Source organism: Diadema setosum, chromosome 20, assembly GCF_964275005.1.
Source record: "Diadema setosum chromosome 20, eeDiaSeto1, whole genome shotgun sequence".
Taxonomy (NCBI): Eukaryota; Metazoa; Echinodermata; class Echinoidea; order Diadematoida; family Diadematidae; genus Diadema; species Diadema setosum.
Genome location: NC_092704.1, coordinates 23,680,042 through 23,706,941, shown reverse-complemented (window position 1 = coordinate 23,706,941; position 26,900 = coordinate 23,680,042). Strand labels below are relative to the sequence as shown.

General features: G+C 37.7%; 1 protein-coding gene and 1 non-coding gene across 2 annotated transcripts in view; one reads left to right on the top strand and one right to left on the bottom strand.

Moving 5' to 3' along the window:
* Positions 1 to 243: 243 nt before the first annotated feature.
* On the bottom strand, positions 244 to 316 carry Trnas-gga (transfer RNA serine (anticodon GGA)). The gene has a single exon. It is a non-coding gene; the product is annotated as a tRNA-Ser (tRNA).
* An 11,791-nt stretch (positions 317 to 12,107) lies between these two features.
* The window catches only part of LOC140243328 (homologous-pairing protein 2 homolog), a 64,165-nt gene continuing 49,372 nt past the window's right edge, over positions 12,108 to 26,900 (top strand). The window contains exons 1-2 of the mRNA XM_072323003.1: positions 12,108 to 12,205; positions 14,724 to 14,818. Of these exons, the coding sequence (XP_072179104.1) occupies positions 12,181 to 12,205; positions 14,724 to 14,818 (120 nt within the window). The 5' untranslated portion in view covers positions 12,108 to 12,180. The remainder of the gene's footprint in view (positions 12,206 to 14,723; positions 14,819 to 26,900) is intronic.

Below are 26,900 nucleotides of genomic sequence, written 5' to 3'. Positions count from 1 at the left end.
TAGTTGTAACATTCATTAAAGAAATAATCCTTATAGGGAATCAATACACAAAGAATGACACTTTCAGAATTGTTCAGGTACTGTACGACAACTCTTAACTTTACAACCCATGAGGTGATTTGTAAATTAGAGAACAAAGCATCCTTTGCAACTGATTGACAATTTGCCCTACATCAACGTAAATAAGCACTGAATTGATCAGTGTTTCTATAGTAGCCATGATATAAAAAATCATGGGCGTACATACTCGAGCAGGATTTGAACCTACGACCCCCTGATCTCCGGACAGGCGTCATCTCCACTAGACCATCGAGCTTCTGCCTGACAGCAGAAAAAGAAAATGTTAATAAATCATGGACGTACATACTCGAGCAGGATTTGAACCTACGACCACCTGATCTCCGGACAGGCGCCATCTCCACTAGACCACCGAGCTTCTGCCCGACAGCAGTGAAAACATCTTGACGGAAAAATTCCATGAATTTGAAAGCACCCTTTTCTTTGCCTGCCAATTCAATACAGTGTACATTTTTATATGGTGTATAGGGCCTAAACTTGAATTTCAGTTATCACATCTGAAACTACATCAACATACAGGCTCCATAAACAAGAATTAAAACTTGCATTGTTCACTCTTCTATCGCCTTAATGTCCATCAGCCATAGTTAGAAACATATGGTTTATCAAGAATAATACTGATATCTCCTTATACTTTCGGCTTTATTGCGAACATTTTAAATGGTAAGATGTTGTGATACAACAGACTGACACATATGCATCGAATGTGATATCTTGAACATATTTTAAATCACTGCTCCCAAAGGTAAACTGGACCTTTAATGTAAATCAGCCACAGTAAGAAACATAAAGAAGTTAATGTGCCATCAACTGTTTTCGAAGAATAACACTTTCCGAAATGTTCCGGTACTGTCAGAGAACTCTTAACTTTACAACCTATGAGTTGATTTGTAAATTAGACACATAAAAAAGAAACAAAAACACACACACACACACACACACACACACAAAAAACACCCTTTTATGTGCCTGCCCATTCGATACATACGTACAATGTATTCAAATGAGGTATAGGGCCCATTCTGGAATTTCAGTCATCATATTCCAAAACTCGATCAACATACAGGCTCTGAACACAATAAAAACTGACCTTGTTCGTTCTTTTATCGCCTTAATGTTCATCAGCCACAGTAAGAAACAAAGCAGCTAATGTAACAACTTTTTTTATTCAGTTGTATCCCTGTTTATATCTTGCTTTAAAACAAAAGGGATGGTAAGTATTGGTTTAGGCGATGACTCAGCTTTTAACTTTTTGAAATAGCATACAGGTTCTCTTAAAGGCATTGAAAGTTTACTTAAGTGAAAATCGGTTTTGAAAAGGCCGAGATATCCAAAAAGAAAGTTAAACAAAGTGATCCTAATAAAAGTTGAAACCCAGATCTTCTATTTCAATAACATTGGTTTACTTTGTGGCTTCATACCTCAGCCATTTGAAGACCATGTTTCATAAGCTAAACTTTGAATTCCTTGTAGAATTGTATGCTCATAAAAATTTCATAAGTGGTTTCTTAGTACATTGTATCTTGCAAAAAGTTAAAAGCTAGAGTCATACCATCTGATATACTTTACAACTTGAAGGAAAAAAAAACAACAACAACTGCTGTCTTGTGGTGCTTTGCTCCTCCAAGAGAATGGGATCAGGCATTCTGCACAGGATGTTGTTTGTAGATTCTCCGGAGATGTCGTCTTTGATTGACCACATGAAAACTCCATGCCTCTTTTTTCCCCATTAAGTCATCATCCAGGATGTCTTTTACTTGTCAAAAAAAAAAAAAAAAAAAAAATTATATACATAATCAACAAATACACATATTGAGTTCATTTTATCAAAATTTTTGAAAGTTTGGAATATTCCTATATACTGAGTGCAGATAAAAGATTGTTCAAAAGGCATGTACATGTCACCTGCAATTGAAATATAGTTGAATATTTTGCTGCATAGTCATTCCGTAAACCAAGCAATAAAATACACAAACCACAAATACAGTAGACTCTTTAAAAAAAAAAAAAATGGAATTTTAGGAAAAAAAAAACTGTTACTGTAGACAACAAAAGTATGTGTAGCCATCCCATTTTTAAGAGCTGTGTTTTATCTTACAATCTTCATTCAAAGACATCTAATAATGAAATATTTCCAGTAAGTTTTGAATATAGGATTATAGAAATTTGGAGGAGGCTGCGGGTTAGCGCCATCTTCGAAAGGTAATGTGTAATATTTATTTTTTGCTGCAGACAGCAATTGAGTATCAACACCTCTGCACAATGTTTGTCTCTTGAATTTCTTTTCTGTTTGATTATTTAGTCATGTATGCAATATTTATAGACTTTGGGAAATAAATACAGAATACTTCTGTACATATTAGCAATGTATGTTTGTCATAGAAAAATAAAAATTGACCTCCAATCTATCAACCCACCTAGCAACCTTTCCTGGCCAAAGTTTCAAAAAAAGGATAGGTGTAATTCTTGGTATCGCCAATACCCAGGTGCCGTGCGGAGAGCAGTGTTTTAGATGCATTATGAGATACAGTAGCTTACGGGACAAACTTGACCTGGTTTTGGCTGCACATGCACTCAGATCATGCTTTATCTTTATCCAGAGATATTTTTTGTTGAAGATTTCTTCGCTTTCCATCATGTGACCAGCACATTGAAGCCTTGCAGTAGTGAACCATGACTCTAGTGACCGCAAATCAGTAAAACTTAGAAACTTTCAACTCTTTTCAGCTGAATTTTAACCAAGAAAAGAAGGGATGGCAATGGAAAAGCAGACAATTAGCTCCCTTGAATCATACGGGAACTGCGACTTCTACTTAGCGTAAGACAACCAGAAGTGAACAAGGGCACAAAAGAATCCCACAGTGTATCTGTGACAGAGCTCTTCAGCATGCACAGAAGTTTTTTTGCACACTGGCGATACAGAGAATTGATTGCAACGTCATGAAAATATTTAAAAAATTCAAAAAGATATCTATGATAAAATCTTCATAATAAAAAAAGAATATGCCATAGTGTAAAAAAAAAATAAAAATGGAGGCCATGGCTTCTATCTTTGAGGGGTAACAATTAATGTTTGTTTTACACTGTAGAAAGCAATTCAATATCTCCAACAAACATCCTACACAAATTGCTCTGCACTGTATATTCATGTATGCACTATAAATTTATGTGCTTTAAAAATTAACAAGAAATAGTCCTGTAAATAAAAGGAACCTTTTTTTTTTTGTCATGGTCTAAAAAAATAATATATGCAACCTTAACATATTTAACCCTAAAAAGACTGGGCTATTTTGGTAGCTCGAAAGACTGGGGGGGGGGCCTAAAGGGCCCCCCCTTCAGATGTCGGCCTTGGATCGCGCGATCGCCGCGAAAATTTGCACAATGGTAGTGTGCGATGTAATCTACAAGATCGTATATTTAAATTTTCCAAAATAGTCTTCTTTTATTTTATTTTGATTAATTATGCTAATTTATGCAAGAAATCAGACTTTTTGATCTAAATCAGTAAATAAAGCTCCAAAAGTGTTCATTTTTGGTCTAGATATTCTTTGTGGCATTCTTAGCAAATGCACTTGAAAAAAAATTCGATATCAAAATTAATTTCTTATTTATTTTATTGTTTTATGAATTTCTTATGTATTTCTTTGTTTTTACGACGTTTTGTTTTTGTTGTTTTTTTCAGCAAAATTTGTGGCAGACCCTTTTTGAAGCATAATACTACTAAAACAAATTGATTTTAGCCATTGACAGTAAAAATAAGCATATTTATATGAACCATGTGATAAAACTCAATTTGTATTGACTTTGTACACAAAATCACATTTTTGAGCCATTTTCGGTCTCACGTGCATGTACAAAAAGTTATGTAACTTCAGAACCGTACCCCCGGGCGTCACAAATTTGGTGTCAAAATGTGCGGGAAACTCGAAAGAAAAAAGTCATAGAGCATCGCGGCGAGAGCATTGCGTGTTGCTGAGTAATCGCGCGAAATGTCGAGGGGGGGGCCTTTTAGGCCCCCCCCCCAGTCTTTTTAGGGTTAAGAGTGCCAATGTAGCAGCCTTTAGGGCCAAAAGAAAAAAAAAGATTACATAATAAAACAAAAATATGCATTCACACCTTATCACTACAAAGCAGACAGGCTAGGCATGATGAAGGGATGCTCTGGGCACTCAGAAAATCTCCACCACAAGCTGTAGAACAGGGCCATGCAGCTTCTATCAATAAAATGATAATCGTATCAGAGAAAAACCCCAAATAAGCACAGATGTGGCTACATGACAATGGACCAAAATATCATGGAAGACAACAAAATGAAGACTAGTTATGTACCAGTTCTACGACATCTACAAATAAAATATTTACAATACATAATAGCATGGCATTAAAAATATGGAGGCCAAGGCTTCTTTGAAAGGTATTACTGTTACTTGTAATGTCTGTTTTCCACTGTAGAAAGAGATTTCATTTCTCCTACACAATTTGCTTAGTGGTCATTAAATCATGTAGGCCTATGCAATACAAATTTACAATCTTCATTAAATAAATACAAAATAGCTCTGTACATAAACATAACATCGCAGATTTTCTGCGAAGTGAAGTTGCGGAACTTCGGTCATGTCATATATTTATTAGAGCAGAAAGATTTGGGGCTGATTTCATCACAGGGATCGTTTTTAGGACACAACACAGGCCAGCAAAGAGCAAACATGGTGAATGGTGCAACAGCTGGAATGAGGCTCTGCACAGACAACTGTCCAGGCCACACAAGACAGGGTGTTATGAACAGATTGTACATTGAGTCAGGGTCGCTTAGCTCCAATGAGCCCTCCCGCAAAATCATAAAAATATGTATGTACATCTCACCGTAACACTGGAAAGCAGACAGGCTGGGCACCGGCATGATGATCGAAGGGATGCTCTGGTCACTCACGACACAGATTGAATCACCACTATTGCACTAAAAGGTGCAGACCAGAACAGGCCAGCACAGCTTCTCACAGAAGTTGCTAGTTGTCTAGTCTACATCAAAACATAGAAATAGAATCTAAATAAATAAATCACATCATGGAAATCATGAGAGAACTGCAATGAGTAGACTGAGCTCATGTGGCTGAAGGACAACATCAACAACGTTGGAAGTCGAGTTTGCACTTTGGTTGCTTAGGCAGAAATAAATCAAGTCAAATCCCGCTGTAAACCTAGTAAATTTTCTTTTCTAACTTGTTTGATCATGGTTGTCTACATACACTAACGTTATCGTGTGGTTACACTTGGGACTCGTGTCACTAGCGTAGCGCTAGCCTGGCTTTCTAAATTCTATATTAAATGTAAAACGTTACAGTTAGATCTAGATTCTACAGTACACTCGTAACTAAATTTACAGTGCGTCAGCTCACGATGGACAGTGGAGTTAAACTTGTATTCAGCCATTTAAAGTACCACTCTTGGCTTAGCTTTCGTTCATTGCTATTCTGTCACTGTCGGTTTGGTTTTATTTTGAGGAAAAAATATTACGAAAAGATGAAAAGAAAGATTATTTGAAGCTGGAAGCAACGAAGAATTTACCGACAAAAAATAACACATGTGGGACTAGGCTCAGTTATCGAAAACGAGTAGTGAAAGCTAGCATACAGAGAATCTCAAAAGAATTTCTAATAATGCCAGCAGGGCCATTAATCCTAAAACTACGGAAGATTCTACTCTAGAATGCAAAATTTACCTTTTGTCAGCGAGAGTCGTAATCACCTCCGTCATATTCAGATCTGAGCAGTCGATGGGCTGCACATACGCAATGCAGACATAACACGGGAAATTTCATGCGAACGATACGCAACCTCTTCTCGGACAGAACGGCGCGAAACAACGAGGTAAACAAGACATGGGAACTATCTGTCTGAGTTACGCGCGTTCAGAACACACGTAACGAAGACCGATTGGCGATTCTGTCCACCGTTCGTGCGTCCCACCAAGCGGAGCGTACCTACTGAACGCACGTAACATACTGGACAGAATTAGAAAAGGAAGCTGAAGCTAGATAACTAAATGTTCTGAAAAGACAGCTATGCTTGTGGCGCGAAACCGAAGGCAGATGTCTAACTTCAGGGTAGTGTCAGCGTTTCTGTGTTAAATCGAACGACACAGGAGTGTCTCAACTAGCAGTTACGTACGTTCGCGGCGTGGACAGAAAATTGAATTTGGTAACTTTGAATACGGATATTAAATATTTGACTTAATTTTCTGTTGAATTAGTGAAACCTAACTTGAAACTGTCGTCAGCAAAGTGTATTTAACACAAAATAACTGCACTCTGACGCCTGGAAACCAAACGAAATTGAGGCCGAACGTACGTAACTGAAGTAGGACAGAACGCCGACCTTTTCGGTCCAGCTTGCTTTCCACTCTCTTAAAATTCTTGTAATCGTTCAGGGCGAACAAGAAAATGATTTCTCGGTGCGTTGGTGATAAATTTTGAATTCTAATCCACCCAGGATGCGTGTCTTCTAAGAAAATTTATTTTATACAAGTTGCAATTTATGTCAATTTTTATTTCAAATTTGCACATTATCAATAATATTAAATAAAAACAAACAAACCAGCACATCACAAAAAAATAACAACAGGACTCAACGAGGTTGAATATTTTATTTCACCTTACCACATTTATTCAAGAAATAAAGAAAAAAAGATGATTCAAACAAATATTTTCAAATGAAATTGCTCCATGTCTTGAGTGCATAAAACTACCCATTTACCGTGGAATTGCCCATGTGTACTAACCAAACTACATCTGTTAATTTCATAAAGATGACCTCCGAGAACTGATGGATGTTCACATTCAGGAAATGAAGGAGTTGTGTAATGAAGGCCAAAACGAACCAGGTAAGCAACGTTACACATAAAAGTGACATTGATATATTTCTGCCACTCTGATTCAGTATTAATCACACTGCATATTTGTATTTCTCTCTGTGAAACCGGAACATTTCTTAACAGTTTTTGATATATTTTTCTTTCCTTGTCTTATGGCACAGATCCCAACAGCACAATCGAAGTTGAGCAAGGTAAGATCATACGATGTGTAGGATAGTGGCAGCTCTGAAATAGGCCCTTGTGACACTCTTCCCTGAATCATTATTTATGCTCAACAATGCTTCTGCATGTTGCGTTGGCAAGAGGAGCTGATATGGTGCACTTGCGTTACTACGACACGAACGACATATTGTTACAACGTCGAAGCACATGCAAAAATTCACATCTAGAAATAAACATCATTGAGTCGCTCAAAACTAAAACGTTTAAAGCTAAATTTTCGATTGAACGAAATAATTTCCGGGCGGCATTGAAAAAGAAGAATAAACGAAATTTATTCTATTAGGCTCTATAACGAAATGCGGGACGCTTACGATAACTTCAGCATAAGAAAAATTTAGCGAGCGTCTCTTTGTTAAAGAACGCATATTTTAGCGGGTTTAAATAGAAATCGCTCTGCGTTTCAGGGAACCTGCATTAGGCCCTATTATAAGATAATCCGAAATGCAATAACGATCGTTTTTCCGAAGGTTCGTAATTCCAAAACACACAAATTCTGTTTGCAGTGTACCTAGATGTTCGTTGCAAATCCGAAATAAACTACTGTCCGTCATTACAACATTGTTTGTATGACATATGACGTTACTGCGAAGATTCGTTTTTCCTTGCGTTCAGTAAACCGAAAATAAAATAAGGTTCGCTATTACGAAGGTTCCTTAATCCAAAAATGTTAGGAATCTTTGTGTTTCAAGGTTCGTTAATCGGAAATGAAAATCGTTTGTTAATCTGAAAACGAAGAGGTGATTATAAAGGACTGCTAACAAAAGCATACATCATCGTTTTTAGATCAACAAGTCTTCGGATAATGAACCGTTTTCATTTTAGGATGAACGATCTTTTTTTTATGAACAATGAACCTTATTTCCATTTTATGATAAACGACACGAAATAACGAACATTTTCTCATTGACGGATGAACGAACCTTCTGAAAAACGAATGATACATGTACTTCATTTCGGATTAATGGACTTTCAGAATAGCAAACCTTCAATTTCCTTTTCATATAAAAGAACCTATCATTAACGGATGAACGAACCTCCGGAAAATCGAATGATACTTCATTTCGGATGAATGGACTTTCAGAATAGCAAACCTTAAATTTCCTTTTCATATAAACAGAACCTTTCATTGACGGATGAACTCAAAAACCTTCGGAAAAACGAATGATACTTCGTTTCGGATTAATGGACTTTCAGAATAGCAAACCTTAAATTTCCTTTTCATATAAAAAGAACCTTTCATTGACGGATGAACGAACCTCCGGAAAAATCGAATGATACTTCATTTCGGATTAATGAACTTTCAGAATAGCAAACCTTAAATTTCCTTTTCATATAAAAAGAACCTTTCACTGACGGATGAACGAACCTCCGAAAAATCAAATGATACTTCATTTCGGATTAATGAACTTTCAGAATAGCAAACCTTAAAATTCCTTTTCATATAAAAAAGAACCTTTCATTGACGGATGAACGAACCTTCGGAAAAACGAATGATACTTCTTTTTGGATTAATGGACTTTCAGAATAGCAAACCTTAGATTTCCTTTTCATATAATAAAGAACCTTTGGAACAACCGTTACGAACCTTGGGAATAGCGAGCCGTAAAACCGACGCCCCGTTGAACCTTTTATAGTACAACGGACATTAGGAACAATGAGCCTTTGGAATAGTACTCGAATCCTCAACTACTTTGATGTGCTTTCAAACTAAGCATGAAGTACAAACAACTTTCTCTTTTAAATGTACAATATCAACGAAATTAAAGTGATAACATTTCATTTAATATTGCTTTTTAGCGTATTATGGGTAGTCGATAATCACATAATATAAAGTGTGTTGGGTTTTGTGTGTGTGTGTTGTTGTACACACACACACACACACAAAAATAATACAAGGAAACAAAACTGCCGGTCCCGAAGACTTTGTTCTAACGTCAGTGCACGATTTACTTTTGTTGTACAAATTAATTACAGTATTTGTTCTTCTCTTTGATTCAGTGAATGATCTTGGAGGACAGAACACGACAGCAGTTCTAGAAATTGATGTTAAAAGGCACATGTTCATGCAAGTTGGGCTACTCCCAATTCATGTTCGCATGTTCGGCTTGCTCCTCACAAATGTCGGCTTTCCCGGCGGCTCTCAGTACCAGTGTCACGGCGTCATGAAACATAGCTTGCACCTGTCGTCATGCAATTAACATCCAGAATTACTGCTCAACTTTCCTTCAGCTTGTTCTTGATGGGAATGACGCTGTAACCTTAATTCTCATGACTTAATTCTGTAGAAAAAGAAAATTACATTTTTATTTCGAAACGGGGAAAACTTCTGTGATATCAAAGTAAGATCGTAAAGTGTACCGTAGGCATAATGTTACAATATTGTGTACTTGACTAACGGTGTTGTATATAATGTTAAGGGACATTCCTTCCTGATATGTTGCTGTGTATGAACAGCTGTGTGCTTAGCATCTGCCCATTCTGTTTGTAACTGAAAAAAAGTCACCAAACTATCTTCTCCCGAGGACAAATGATAAAGTCTTGACATCAGCTCCTACAATAAAGTCAAACTTTTGTTTATGCCCTCCTCGGCAACTCCTAGGCCAAGCTCTGCCTGTGCCAAACTGTTTGGTAACTGTTTAATAATAATTATTAAGTGCAATTTCACGTTCAACACTCACGAACCTTTTACAATTTACTAAGTTTATCATTATGTCTGTAATTAATACTTAAATTGTCACTTATCTATTTGTTTGTTTCTTTTTTTTCTTTCCAGTTATCTTACTGCAGAATGTTTCATTATTCTAGGCATACAATGTAATTAGGCTTTTAGTCTTTTTTTTTTAAAGCATACTGTTTGTATCATAATTCTAGTCTAGCATTAATATTATCAGCACAGAAAGGAAATGCATGCATCGTGTGCTGTGATACCTGTGCCTATTTTTGTTTAAAAACTTTTTTTGTTTTTGTTTATTGAATTGGCAATAAAAATGTGAAGATTTGTGTGTGTGTTTGTGATTAAATGGTGCAAAAGTAGTACCTGATTTCTTGGCGCTTGTTTTGTTTGTTTTTTTTTTTTTCTTGATGTATGATAACAATTTCCTGGCATTTGGGTATACAGACTACTATACTCTCAAACACCCACATTGCGTACACATGCATACCCACACAAGACTTCTAATACAATAAACATGCAGGTTTCGTCAGCGCTATAACATTGAATGGAAAATACTAATGTGTGTCGTTTTCAACTATAAATTGTAGTAATTGAATGATAGACGTAAACAGACTTGAAACTCATCTGCCTTTCATATACAAATCAACATGCCACAATAGGCCGATTGCAAGAATTGTTTACAATTTACAGTATCCCGAGTGAAACGTCCATGCAATCCAAGCACTAGAGATCTACTAGGTAGTGTATGTTATGCCGATGGTCTATACAAACATCACAATGATTAATAGTAGGACATCGATACTCACATTTAGGTTGAAGAGCATTTTGCTCATAAAACTCGATCCATATTGCTCCTAGAAACGCAAAATTTGCATGACTTGTTGATGTCGCAATGGGCAGCATGCAGCGATACGTTCGTACATAGAGATAGCCCTACATGTATTACATATATGTCAGCTTCAACTTACAACAAAACATACATGTATGCATGGGCACACAGAAAACGAGGAAAGCAGTGATCTCTGTTTATTGCACATCGTCCTCATTTACGAGGGTCAAAGCAAGAAGCAATCAATAGTCGCGCTTCTGCGTCCTTACTTTTGGGGACAATCACAGTTTTCTAAGCTTATATCAATTTTTAAGGACGCGTCCTCATTTATCGGGACGTCGTTCGCCGAGAAGTCGGCAGCTTGCGACGTAGTCACCGTATACGAAGACGACCCTCATATACAAATACGATCCTCATTCTCGGACCAGCGCCCCTACTGGTAATCATCAATCGTCATCACTCTCCTCCGGAGGGGATCTGTGCCGTGAAGCCAGACGCAGTCTCCGCGGAACATATCCCCAACGTCGCGTCAGCGACGACTACCAGATCGTTATACAGACTGGGCCCCGTCTTATAAAGCCTTCAAATCAATCACAAGTCCCCAAATTAATCGCAACTTGCATTGCAGCACACAAAAAAACTTGTGATTGATTTCTATCACAAGTCTTTATAAGACAGGCCCAGATCTTAGTTTCGGTCAAACGTAACATAAATTTACAAGGTCTGGCAGCCATTTTCAGAGCCTCAGGCTCAGCTCAATACAAATCATTACAATAGCTCAAGCCAAGCAAGCTCTTGACAACGATTCCGGCGCCTTGCTACTTGTCTGCGCCTCCGCTCTGTGACTTGATCCAACCACCCACCCACCCGGCCCGCGCCCGCCCGCCCGCCGCCGGCGCCCGCCCGTAAGGCCGAGGGTTCGACAGGAGCAAGCGGCACAGCTTTGAAAACGAGAACACAACTAACGTTAGCGTGCCCTGTTTTCTAGGTGAAGAACAGTCTACTTTCTTACCTTGTTGTGCTCTCCGTACTGTGTCAAGAGTGTAGCTGTTTAACCACGCAGTAGAAGAGGCACAGTTTGAAGAAGAAAGATAAATCAAATCTGTCAAAGATTTAATCAAGTTATTCTGAAATACGGCATCCTCGAGTCTGCGAGTGCAGCTGCATAGTTCTCAGATAAGATACATGTATATACCAACAATAAGCTTCAAGCTATACGCAATCTATACGTACATACCTGTGCAAGCGAGACAATCATGCTCGCTCGAACAAGTTTGTCAGACCGAAAGCGATATTGTCCAATCATGTAGAGTTTCAGATAGGCAGGTCTGACTATTTGTGTGACTTCAGCCAATCATCATTCATGTTCTTAAACTTACCTTTCGTGCGAATGTATGTCACAGAACTAAGAGTTCTGTGATGTATGTGCGGGAAGTTCGATATCAACAAAATTTTAGACAGCATACCTGAGACGCCGTCGTCGCGATCCACGAATTAATCCTCAAATATGAGCAAGGGAAAAGACGCCGAAGGTACGTACGACGTGATATATGCCAATCATTCATTTGGATGAAAGCTCAATGAATTCGGTTGTACGTTTCGTTTTCAGTGTGGAAAATGTAAGGTCTACATAAACAAATAAGGCTTTCAGTCCCATACGTATCAATTTGTATAGGGTGTAATGTTGTTACTAGGTGCCAGTGCCACGCACGTCCATCACTGGCATCAGAGTGGGTACCGTAATATCCGTATACATGTTTATAATAGAGTTGTCTAGTATTGTTTTATGACAATCCTGGCCAGGACTCCTGGCCTGGGTTTTAGTGGGCTAAATTATGTTAGACGTACCCTTAAATTTGTAACTTGTATAAATTTGTAAGAATAATAATGTGATAAATTAAGTAAACTTTGACCTAATCTTCAGTAGAAGTAAGTGTTGCAGTAAGCGGCCGTCCGGCGGTTTGCGGCCACTACAGCATATTTGGTAATATAACGCTGAACACAGCCACACACTTTATACATGTATACCACACATTCACTAACACACTATCATTCTACAAAAACCAACTGATAACATGGAAAAAATCTCCAACAAAAGTGAAATTTTCTCACTTAAATGATAACATCTTGCATCAAAAACTTCATTTTCGGTACTTCTTAACATCACAGTTAAGGGTCTAAGAAACTGGATATTTTGTTGTTTTCCCAATGTTTGCGGATTTTGAATACATGTCCTCACGTAGAAATAGAACTTTCGCGAGCCGATGTGGGCCGCCATTTTTTTACAGAAGTGGATGTTACGACCGAAAAAATAGGAAAAACATGAGAAAGACAACAATAACACCGCCCTGCCTGTTCGCGGTCAGTGCAAGCGCGCGAGCCCTTTTCCAGTGCTTTCGCGATGGGACTTGGCGCTTACGCAACGTTCGCGAGCCAAAATGAGGCGTTCAGCAGAAGATCGTGGAGCACGCGCGAATCGCATAGGAATTGTATATTGGGCCGCAAACCAGACTACCACGGTCGCAAACCAGCGGACGCTAGGCCGGATTGCGGCCGTGGTCTTTTTTTACTATCGCGATGGACATTGGTCTTGTGATTTTCACAATATTTTAAACTGGTAAGTGGTCAACCGCTGTGATATAACCTGGGTTAAAGCAATTAGCAAGTTTGCGTTTCAGAGTGGAAAACCCTTATGTAGCTGCAAACCGCCACTTTTACTCTACCTACGGCTACGTAGGGGCGGCCATCACGGCATGTATAGCCGGCATTTTAATTATCATGAAATTATTTGTCACCAGTGTAGTGCCCACCATGACAAATTTCTTGGGCTGGACAACTTTGCCTTTTTTACCAGTGTTGACAGCTCTCTCAATACACTGTGAGAGAGTTCTCATAGTCGTACAATTGTAGTTGCTAGTTTATCACTTGGCCTGGGGTGGCGTGTGATCCACAACTGGCTTCAATTACAGCTCAACGTTTTTAATATTACTTTTAAATTGCTTGTTCGTTGTGAATTGTGCAATCTCAAGCACGACTGTGCATGTATAATTCTGGTTGGCTGTTGTGCATCTCATTTTAGGTGAGGTGAGTGTTATGTGATTTCTGTTATGTGATTTCTGTTACCACCACTTTTCATAGAAATTTTAATTAACCTGTTTATTCCATCAACCCCACTTTTCCCTTCTCTTCACGACCACTCTACCACTTTTAGAATGTTATCCTATCCAACATATCAAAAACCAAACATTAAATCAAATAATTCTTAGATGTCGGACACGAAATTAGTCATAAAATACTCATAGACCTACTGTAAATAGTGGATATTTTTGCACAAGTAAGTTTTTACACTCGACCAGGTAAGATGAGTTCATTGCGTGTTTTTAATTTACTGTATTGGAACATGATAGAGCAAGCAAAATACTAGCCTGCTTTTATTTTTGCGTAAAATGCGCAAAAAAATTCAACACCGCAAAAATTTCCACTTTTACAGTACAGTTTGACCTCGATTATCCGGCCATGTCGGGACCGGCGCTCATCCGGATAAGCGAATTGGCCGGATATGGGAGACAAAATGTTAATGTATTATAGCTGCCGTCCAAGCTGCCGTCCCAGTGCACTGGCAGCTAGGCAGGTAGCGTACCCCGCAACGGTGGTGTAATCTATGCTAGCCTGCGCAAAATTGTAGTCCCTTCTTCACAAAAATAAAGTATATCTTTATGTGAAAATCATACATGTTTTACCTCATTAGATATTGAGAAACCTATCATGCATATCTTATGAAATTAGTGAAATAGATCCATGAAAGTCACTGTTTTTTTCTCAATTTTTAGATGAAAAAAAAAAAGTCCTTCACTGCGTGAACGCGTCCGGATGATAGAGATTTCCGGATAAAAGGAGGCCGGATAATCGAGGTCGAACTGTAATCGGTAATTCCATAACTAATGTGAGTGAGTCAACAGGAACCACTTTGTGTTTCCATTAATTAGATAAGGTTTTCAAATTGATTTGATTTTAGTGTTCTACATTTTGTCTGTTTATACAAAACAACAGCTGCTAGTGCAGTACTGAAGTACCTTAACAGGCAGAACAGACCATACAGTGCCATCGATGTCTTCAATAATCTTCACAAGGAATATGGCAAAACAGTGAGTACATGTAGTTGTTAACCTTTAAGTTGACTTCTTTCTTACACTTGTATGGTGGGTTGTATAGCAGGTCTTTGCATTTAGCCATGTATGCCATTTATCAAGCAATAATGATAGAGTACAAGTATGTGACAAAACTGGTGATTCCAGTAATTTAATGATGATATTAATGCTCCATGTACAGTGTTTACATCAATACAGTGTTCTGTGCACCACATTTTAATGTTAGTGGTAAGATGTTAGAAATGTACACGCTTCTTGATAGTGTGTTCTGATATATTTTGTATTCCTTTGCATCTGTTTGAGATAATGTTTCTTCTCATTCCTTGAGTACCTTCATCAGTTCAAGACATTTGTGTGTGTGTGTGTATGTGTGTGTGTGTGTGTGTGTATGTGTGTGCACGTGTGCATGTCTGTGTACATATATGTACAACATGTGGCTCTTGTGTTGATGATGTCTGTAATCACTACAATGACATTCTTGTTAAGCCATTTTGCTTTCCTAGGAATCTTTCACTTTAGCAGGTAGCCACATCATTGTGTTTCATTGTAGAAGCAGACAAGGAGAAAGCAGAGAAAAAAAAAAAAAATCCCTGTGTACCATTTTCAATGCTTATATGTCGCCCTCTATATGTCATTTTGCAGAAATGACATATAGAGGGCGACAATCATCACAAGACAGAGACGGGTTTCAGAGCTCTGAGGAAGTCCATTAGATGATGCCTTGAGCTGGTCCTTTTGACATTCCGCCTGGCTCTATGAAACAAGCAGAATCCAAAACTTGCTCCGGCAAACAAAAGGCAGCTAGCAAACACAGTAATACATGTAAATACTTTACAAGACTACAATCAGAACACTAATTTTCATTTGCCCATATATCTTTTTGACAGCAAAGCAACAGGACATTTAAAGGAAACCAGCATCTACAGATGAATTTAGATTGAATGAAAGCAGCAATATTAATAGAACACTTTAGTGAAAGTGTGAAGAAAATCAGACAATCAGTTCAAAAGTTATGAATTTTTAAAGTTTTGGTGTGCTGCCATCCCTGGATAAGAAGACTACTACCATGACGTCATTACCTGTCCTATGGGCAACATTATAAAGAAAATATAAAGAAAATTCCACAAAAGTTCATTTTTCATGAAAATTAGACATTTCATTGGTCCACTTGTTACTAATATACATTGTATGTTAAAGGGTACATGTAGTAGAGCCAATATTCGCAAAATAAAAATGCATGCAAAAGTATATGCCAGAGGCAATTGGCGGAAATTTCATGCTGCGAAAATGACCATCAGCTCCAATTCACGAAAATTTCATGCCGCAAAAATATCTTGCTTTGTAGTACTAAAGATATGCTAGTTGCCTTATGACTGACAAAAATACAACAGCTAATTTGCTCATGCCTGGAAAGAATGGAACCTTCTTTCCTGTACAAGGCCAACATGCAATACAGTGGGTTTGCCTTCAAATTGACAAGACACAGAACTTAATTTACCAGCTTTTAATTCTTGAGTGTACACATTGCTGACCACCAAATTAGCACCATGGTGAGCTTCTGTCAAGTTTGATTTATTCTGACCACACAACCTCCCCATTTTACAGTTAGAAATTAAAGTGTTAATTGACTTTCCTCCTCTCAACACTTGATAAATGCCTTCCTATTTCCCTGCCATAAAAGTCTTATAATTTGACATGTCCTCTAAGAGAGAGAGAGAGAGAGAGACAGACAGAAATGGGCCATAAATTTGTGACACTGTGTCGATATGATTTCAACATGTTTTTCATACATTTTTTTTTTTTTTTTTTTTTTTTGCTTGACTACAACGGCTTGGAAATGAGAGCTGTGTGTGTGTGTCTGGGTTGGTGGTTTTATTATTTTATTTATTTATTTATTTATTTTTTTTTTTTGGTTGATTAAACATTGTTGATTACAAGTGTATTGTGTGTATTCAAGATGAATGTTTTTGTCATTTGAAATTATAGAAATCAAATAAAGATTATTGAAAAAAAAAAAAAGTGGATGTGGGTGTGTGAGCAATATTTCTCAGAGCTCAATCTTAGTCCCTTAAAACATTAGGAAACAATACCATATCTGAAAGTGTCTACTTGGATGCATGACAGGTGTATTCATTACTGTGTGAAGGAAATTTGTGTTTAGGGCACAGAATTTTGATTGAAGCGGAAGTAGCCCAATTTCCAAATCGGGGCACCAGGTAGTTTGAAGTAGGAAATACAGGGTTGTTTTACAAGCAAAAGAGAAAAAGGGGAAGACAGACAGAATTTGATGCCATTTTAATATTTCCAGAATAAATGAAATGCTTCCTGTATCTGATATACTGAATAAACATATGGAAACCATCAGTTGGAAAACAAGGAGATGGTTTCAAAACAAGACATCTTGTGAGCTCAATCTCCAATATGTACTGTAAAACGAGGAATGTTCGCGTGCATTTGAATTTTGCGAGTGCCAAGATTCGCGAAATTTCTTATCTACACTGTCTGCATTGAACGCCAGTGGCAATTCGCGAAAATTTCATGCCACGAAAAAGGCCGTTGGCTGCAATCAGAAAAAATTTTGTGCTGCAAATATATTATGTGTCACAGTACATGTTAGGATGTAAGGCATCAAAGTATCAGAACTGACAGGTGTCCTACATTGTGGGTAGACTCTAGATCTTGATACCTTTCTTGTCTGACTTTTTGATTACTCTTTTAATAATGAGATTTTAGTCAGAAGAGTTGCAAGGAAAATGGACTAGTCATTAAGAATCTCTTACAAAGTTTGATAGCATTTCTTGAGTAGTTTAACTGTTTTTTATGTGTGATGGAAAAGAGTTCAAATAGTGTCACAGTGCATGATTTAAAAGATTGTGGGAAATGTAACAAGTTATTCACTTGTAGTATTTCTCATGTTTTGTATCTGTTTCATTCAACTATACATCTCGTCAGATAAGATGTAAAAGCAACATTTAAAGTGCATAAAACCATGGACTGTCTGTCAAGCAGGAGGTCCCTGGTTTAAACCCCCTGGCAGCAGTGCTCAGTTACGCTTCTAGGCAAGGCATAGTATATCGTCATTGTCTTGTTCTTTTGTGGGGAATTAACACTGTAAGTCCTGTGGTCACTTCCTTTACAAGCATTAATATCTTCCTCATACAGCATGCAGCAACATGCATGCACGCGCACACACACACACACACACACACACACGCACACACACACACACACAAATGCATGAACTTTCAAGTGGTGAGCACAATATCATGATTTTTCATGGCAGTGAGACTGGAAAAAGGTCAAATGCCACAAATCGATTGGTGTTGCAAAACAGAATGGTATTTATTAGTGGAAAAATGAAAAAAAAAATGTCCACTAATAAATATTATTCATTTCTGGTCAGTTTTTCTGTTTTCATTTGTTAAGACAGAATGGTGTTACAAAACAGAATGGTGTTGATTTTCATCACTCGAGTGTCTGTTGAATTGTGAGAGCTGAAAGTTGACTGGCAGCAAACTTGTGTTGCTAGGGGTATTTCATGGCAGTTGATGTTGACTCATTAACCCATATTAATCCCTGTAGACAAAGCCTGTATCAAAGCGCAGAGTGCTATAACTGGTTCATTTACTCCTGGCTATTTAAAGTCTTTGACCTTTTGCTTCATGATCCATGTGGACTTACACTGTATTTTTGATTGTTAGCAGACCTTATGTTTTTGCAAATTATTATGCATTCTTATATGTACAACCATCTTGTCAGGGATTTTTGGTTTTTATCCAGCGAAGGTCCTTTGATTCTATTTTTCAGAGCACTGAAGCTTCCAGTAAACCCTACCACACACACTGGCAATCTTTTGAATGTTGAGTATTCTGCATGTGCTTGTTTCTATTTGTTGCAATGTGCTCTATTTCTTGTACACAAGACTGTGATTGTGATGACCAAAATGGCACTCTGTGGAAGAAACAAATATTGTTCAGATTATTATTTTCTTTTCAAGAAGGGAGGCCAAAGGATGATTTTTTAAAAACATTTTAAAGAGATTACTGCCTCGATTTCTAAGTTCCTTTTGAAAATCTATCTGACAGAGAAAGGAAACAGCACTCTATAACAAGCTCTCTCATTTACATCTTAGTACCATTTGTACTGAAAATAGTTATTGTGAAGAATACTTATCTTTTGGAGCAGTTGCACCATTGGCTAGTTGTAAGCTTTGCCTAATCTGAACACGAGAACCACTCTAGGCACAGACTTTAATTTCTATTATAAGATATTTTGTGGAGGCCACATTTGCTAAAGCTTTAGTGCAACATAGATTTTGGTATGTGGGGCAGATAAAAAACTAGAATGTTGTCAAGTTTATGTATTATGAGTAGATTTATCTCCCCCCCCCCCCTTGAAATTTTGAATCTCATCGTCATATGAAACATGACAGAAAGCTTTGGAGGAAAAAAAAAATCAGGCAATGCCCCCAAAGTATAAACAAACATTTGAGGCTACAAGAAGCTAGTCTAGCTGCCTCTAAGGAAATTTTGACAGACTTGCCGGCGGAGATGAAGAAGCATGTGACAGATATACATCCCCCAGCGGCGTCTTGAAGTGAGTATTGCATTGCCAGCTTGACAACTGGCTGTCATCACCTTGGTGTGATGTCACAAGGACAAGATACACAGTTCATTCCATAACAGGTTGTCTCTCTGATTTCAATGGCTGCTTCCTACTCCTGCCTGCGTGTTTCCCTTCCTTGAATTCGGCTTCGTCTGCTTTCAGACTGTTCAGGTATCTTGTTACTCATTCTGAAATACAGTGTAATTATCTACGATAGTTGCAGTGGCGGATCGGGTGGGGGGGGGGGGGGCAGGGGGCGGCACTCTGGGCATGCTCCCCCTCTATATTTTTTTGGGTTAAAACAAAAGAAATAAAAAGAAAAAATGAGGGCGGGGGGTGCCCCCCTTTCATTTTGTAAAGGCGCCTCCCTCTTACGGAATTCCTGGATCTGCCCCTGTTGTAAGTTGTATCAGAATTACACTAGCCTTGGAGACACTGGCAAAACTTCTCAAAATTATAAGTTGTTGAAGTTTTACCATGAATTGTGACTCCAAACTTCCTGCAGAATGCTCACCAAACTTCTCAAGAAACTCCCACTCAAACTGGGGAAATTTCCTGATCCTATATGCACACAAATCTTCTCAAAGTTTGTGGAGTCTAAAAGCATGCAGCTGAAACTTTGCAAAGTTTGTCATGTGATCAGTCTACTCCCTGTTTGTGGTGTCCCTGAAGCTGTCAGATGACACACCCTTTCTTCTTTGTTGTACATCATGCACCAGTAACCTGAACTATGAGAACTGAAACTTCAAGAAGTGACAACATATAAAACCCTTATCCTTGCATCTTTCAATTTCTGTTGCATGATACAGTATTCATCGCATAATCGGGACAGGTTGGGAGTAGCAAACACGGCCCCTTTAAGCGGGGTGCCCGATTTCGCGATGAGCACTCACCATACACTAACGGCATACGACATGTACATGTAGTGCACACACACACACACATGCATACTGACATACTGTACATGTACTGTACATGTACCCCTCGGCACGACCCTCTAGCTCTCCCTGCACATGGCTTTGCTTATATGTAGGGGAGAAGAATGTTCGCGAAAGCATGTGTTTCGCAATGGCATGGATACTTATACACGGCGCTTTCGTGGCTATGCATGTACGTGTACTGGATGGATGGAGGTCAAAACACACCAGTCCGAAGCTTGCTTTGTAAGTTCGATGTATTAAAACGACAACTGATAGGGAATCTTTGAAATATTGTTGTGGTATTTTGGTAGATTTTTTGTGTAAAATATCAACAAAATCAAAGATCGCTTGAAGAAAAATTGTCCCGTTTATGAGAGGTCCCCGCCCGATTATCCAGTGAAAATAATATGCATTGGAAATGTTTCTGGGAAGCGTATGTCATTTAAGCGAGGTCCCCGATTATCAGATGCCCGATTATGCGATGAATACTGTATTGTAGACATCAAGTTCAGATTTGAAAGTACTGTTTCTGACTGCAGAGAAACAAGAAAAATAAAACTAGAAAAGAGAACAAAACAGAAAGGAGGGAATAACATTGAGAAGGAAGTTAGGTAACTAGTCTGTTTAGGATTGAATGGATTCATAAAGCATTTTCACACAGTGAAGCGTAATTATAATGAAGTTGGATATAGCATGATACCTGATATTTACGAAATGATATTCTTTTGTTTTTGTCCCTGAGATAATGAAACAACTGATATAACGAAATTTCAGTGGTCCCAAACAGCTCATTACAATTAGGTACCCCTGTGTACAGCTATTGAATTATAAAATGATTGGATATCTTATTTAATATACTGCACTGAGTGAACAACAACATTTATGAAAGTCAGTGTTTCATTGATATTTGATAGTCAAAAGACATTGGGTAAGCATAGTGACATGGTGCCTGGTGTGTTTTAAAAAAGAGACAGGAAAACATGGATTAGTTCTACACTGTTTTCCAGTAGTTTTTATCCCAAGAAAGCCCCCTGGCCCAATGAGAAGAGATTTAAAAACAATAGCTGCAAAAGAGGTATCACTAAATGAGTAAGTGACTGATGTACACTCATCAGGTGTGTTTTCATGGAGTGATTCATACTGACAATGTCTTTGGATTAAGATCCTCCAAGGCACCATAAGATGGTGGATTTTTTTTTCTTCTTTTCTTCTGCAACAATGGCATTCAAAGTGAGTCCCGATGACTAGTGTCTAATGTTTGGCAGGGATGTTTCACAAGGAATTGAAGTCAAACCTAAAAAAGTGAAGATTGACTTATATAGTTCAAAATTCAATCTTTAATGTCTATTGAGAGTTAAAGGACAATTAAAAATTTTAGTAATAACTGATCAGCTACAAAATATTATTTTTCCCATGGAATGTCTTATGAAAGAAAATGACGAGAAATTTTAAATAAAATCTATGGCAGTCATGATTGTACCATGCCACTCTCTTCACATGGCAAATGAGTTTAGATTGTAAATATTCAAAGCATTAACGTGATGGTTAATTGCTGTTCTTGTTACCTCGTGATACAAAGTCTTACAAATTGTATGTCACAGCTTTACCTTGCCTTCTAATTTTGATGTCTTCTTGAGCTCACGAAGGGGAAGAAATTAATTAAGTCGTTTTGGCAGTGGAAGTTGCCAGCAAATGGCTTGGTTCTAATCTCAACTGTGTGCCATGTGGAAGAAGAAGAAGAAATAGTTCCATGCCAACTGCAAACATATTGTCAGTGATAATTGATGGAAAAGTCCTGGACAATGCAAATGAAACAAAGTAATTTTCATTTTTTTTTTCTGAAAATGGTTGGGGAGAACTTGAGCTAGTATGCTACAGTATTTTAACAAAATATTAAGTGTCAGACTATATTGCCACCTTTAGATTTTACAGTGTATAGTCTTTTTGTATGTTTGTTTTTTAAATACTCTAAAAACTTGACTAATATCTCCATGTGTTGATAAAAGGATAATGATAAAGCCAAAAGTTATCAGTGAAACATCATGTATCCCTATACAATATGTAATGTACCATTAGGACACAAGTACAGTGTATTTGTCTCCATGGAAACTAAACTTCTTGATGACTCCATGAATTTCTGTGTGAATATTGGCAGCCCTGTTTATACATGTATCAGATGCCAAATATCGCAAATTTCCATCAAATTCACTAAAAACGTATTCATTGTTTTTATTTTTTTATTTGATGTAATAGGAATTTATGTTTACAGTACTTATTTCCCAAACAAATCAGCAGACAAGGCCAAGCAGGGGATTTTTGCTCTTTTTCTGGCACTGGTTAGAAAGTATATGTCCTTGGTTATGGTGAGCTGGGTATGCTGAGCATACCCAGCTGTTTTTGCATGCAACCACATGCAACAGATGTAGCTTTGGCAGCAAATTGTTAAGTCATTGAAAGTATACATGTATTGAATTATCAATGATGTGTATCAAAAGATGCTTCATTTTCAATTAGGCCATGGGGTGAGCTGGTTTTTTCGCTTGTTTCGTTCCGACAACTGCGGCACTAAAATATCTCCACAGCTATGTGTAAACAAATAACCAAAAAGGCTACAGGAAAAAGTTCGACACAAACCCTCCTGCAGTATTTTGGTAATTTAGGGGGAAACAGTGAACTTTTTTGTCACTGAGGAGCTGAATATGTACACTTTGCCGTGTACGATATTCATTCGCGAACGATCATGTGATGCATGTTATCCAATCCGAATCGAGAATTATTGTTTACGAGTCAAAATGGCCGCCCCCTGTGAGCCTGTCGACGCGTCTACGTCGTCTGCTCTGCCGAAACTTTTAAGATGCGTTATTATGCATGTAACATCGATGAAGTTTGAAAATTTCACGGCTATGACAAACCTAAGATAGACGAAACCTATTTTGTGTGCCAAAGAGTGGATCAAATTGAGTGGGGGAGACCGTGAAATCGCAGACCAGAACGAAGCGATTCATCTCACCTGCTCAAGGGGACTGACTGCAACCTACATAGGATAATTTACACTCACACTACAGGTTAGTTTAGTTTACGTGCGTACAGTCGTAGCAGTCGACACTGCAGTGCAGTCTCATTGTATATGGCTATTGACTGTACAAGTACAACGTTAGCTATGTTATGAACGTTGCTTGTGTATTAATGGACGCTAATGTTGTAGCTTAGCCGTTTAGTAGCGTGTCTGTTACATCTTAGATAAATTTTCTTGAATTTCACCTTGGCATGGCATAGCGCCGTTATCAATGTAGCCTAACACTGTTAGATGAATTTTACATGTTGTTCTATGTACAGCCCAGGTTAGGTTGATGTAGCTGATCAGTGATATTGTTTTGTAAAAATCTTGACACACAGGACTGAATTGAAAAAGGTCTAAACTGCATGTAAATTTATATTTTCATAATCATGGCCATGGAGTATTAATATTAAAAATCCATCCTGTCTCTCTCACCCCGAAATTGGCGAATCCCCCCTCAAAACACACATTTAGCATCTCATTAAATTAACTTATTAATATTTGATATAAATAGGTCTAAAAAACCAACAATGACAATAACATAATTTCAACAATTAAACTCCCTAAAACATAAGATTACCATTATGTTGTGCCAAATTATAAAGCAGTGGGTGGTGGTGATAGTGAAAGGCCAAGGATTACTAGTAATGTACTAGTATTAATGATGATAAGGCAGTTGTATTCATAATTATGATAATTGATATTGCATGTGATCAGGTGCTGAAAGCTGTAGATGTCATTTAAAATCAGTAATTGCACTGCAAGTACAAGTTGAAGTAGTTGATGATGACAATGATCATGAGGTGTACCTGGCATAGTACTCGGGCCTATTGGTAATTACAAGATTCAAATATTGGCAGTCAATAGTCTACCGTACATTCAATGATATATTGAGTGTAATGTTCAACCCCTCCCCCTAGCGTTTAGCCTTTTTTTCCCCCTAACAAAATCCAACGGCTAATCATTGCTGTTCATTTCTCCATTGTATTAAATAGGATTCCATGAAACGTGCTACAAGAGGTTTATAGATAGCAAACGCCTGAATCTCGCTAGGAAACGAAAGCTGAAGGAGGAGCCTGGTCCGTCAGCAGGAGCATCTGTTTCCTCCCCTAAGACGCTCACATCAAGATCAAGATTTTCTTCTGGAAGCTCTTCAGGTTCTGCTGTGTTGCCTGTAAAATGCATCATTTGCAACAGAGTCCACCTGCTCATTACTTGCCAAGGGAAATAGGTCAATATGATTAATATTGAAGCATGAAAACATTGTCATGTTACTATAAGTTGTCCTTGATAAAATGGAGCAATATATATACACCACTGAAACATTCACACACATACACAAAGAACTTCAGTGCAAAGTTCAGAAACAACAGAATGTACTGTATATGCACCAATGCTTTGGTCAATGTGATTAATGTTTAAGAATTGACATCTTACCAAAGTTGTGCATGATAAAATGTCTTTGTAATACAGATTGCTTCCTGTATTTTGAATGCCAATGTTTATGCACATGTTTTGACTCCTTGCCTCAGTATGTGATTGTTCGCCCTTTAGCAAACATTTCTGCCCACTATTATGATTGGATTAGGGTTGAATTATTCTTAGAACAAAGATGTTTTCCTAAGTGTTTTTTTTTCATAAAACTGAATGACTATGATTAAAATTTGTTTCTCCCACTCTGGGGGAAAAAATGTGTAACTATTATTAATACTGAAACAGAATGTTCATGTAGAAAGGTCAGTACAATGTAGGTGTGAGTACAAAATCAGTTTGCTAAAACTAATACCAGCCAAATGAAAATTGTGCATAAGTTGAGTCAGGTTTGCACAGATATCCTCTGATATTGGAAGTTAATTGCAATGTTATCATAATTTTCAATGCCAAACCTGTTTTATATATTTATTCTCTCCAAGATTTTCAGGTACACATTGCCTCCAATACAGAATCCAGCAGTTTTCACTCATGAATGGGTAAACTATGATATTGCCTTTATTTTATATATTGGCATTTTTCAAAACTTTTACACCCTTTCAAGGATATTTGGACTATGGAATGTTCCAGGAAATTTATTAAAACTAGAAAATTTGACTGATTATCATTTTGAGCTATCTTACATGAAAGGAGGTAGTGTCCCATCAACCTAATGATAGCAATGAAAACTTCAGGAAATTTTATGAAGATTAAATTTTCTAAAGTACTGTAATATTTCATTAACAACGTGATTGCTATGTGATCTAATATTAAAGCTTCTTAAGAAGAAGAAGAAGAAAAGAAAAACATGTTTACTGATAAATATATGATCTGTTTAATAGTAATGTCTCATGTGTGTAAATGAGTTTGTATGTGCGTGTGAGTGTATATAATATGTCAGCGTTTTTATGCACCTGTGTATGTGTAATGCACTGATCAATACATGTATTATATCATTGTGTGTGTTCATGTTTTTGATAATCTTTTTTATGATGCTGATGTGATAAATGGCCAAGGCATGTAGAATAATATTGTAATACACTTGGGTATCTTCATAAATATGTGTGTGCGTATGTGTGTGTGCATGTGAGGGTGTGTGTGCGTGTGTGTGTGTGTATGTACAATAAGATTCTCCCACATGCACGCGGACACACACACAAACAAACGCTCTGATTTTTTTTTTTTTGCCTTGAATGATTAGTCATTTGATTAATAACGTGTCATTGAACAGAATATAAGGCATTTGCCTTGACCTCTGACGGTTAGTCAGTGCTCTCTCTCATTATGGTCTCGAACCACTTTGCTCTTGTCCTCCTTTGCATAGCCAGCATCAGGAAAAGCTGAAACATGAGATATAATGCAACTATTAAACCAAAACTTCACTTTTTTTCTAGGTACTATGTGGCTAAAAGCAGTGCTTTACAAACGTGTATATGTATTTCAGCTTAGAAACACTATGGGAACTATACTGCGGCTAGCAGCCCCATACGCATAACTGCGGCCAGCAGCCCCATACGCATAGCGTCATGGGGCTGTGAACTGTAGCATACAGGATCATGACGGATATTTTACTGCGGACAAATATCAACTTAAAATCGGGAAAAAATCTTCAATTTGAAGACTTATTAATAAGTTTGAAGTATTGATAACAGAGTTCGTGGAAGGTTTGCTCCTGCAAATAGTTCCTTTCTGTTCAAATTGATGACTAAATGTGACTCGGTCGAGAGGAAACTGGGAGAGCTACACTGAATTGACGGCCAGCGCATGCGCACACAGACATCATATCCAGTCAATGGATTCGAAATTTGTGCGCAGTGATGTGTGCGCCTGCGCTGACCGTCAATTCAGCGTAGCTCTCCCAGATTCCTCTCGACCTAGTCATATTAAGTCATCAATTCGAACAGAAAATGACTATTTGTAGAACCAAACCTTGCACGAACCCTGTTGTCAATACTTCAACCTTACTTGTAGGTCTTCAAATTGAAAAATTTTTGTTCGATTTAAGGTTGACGTTTGTCCGCGATAC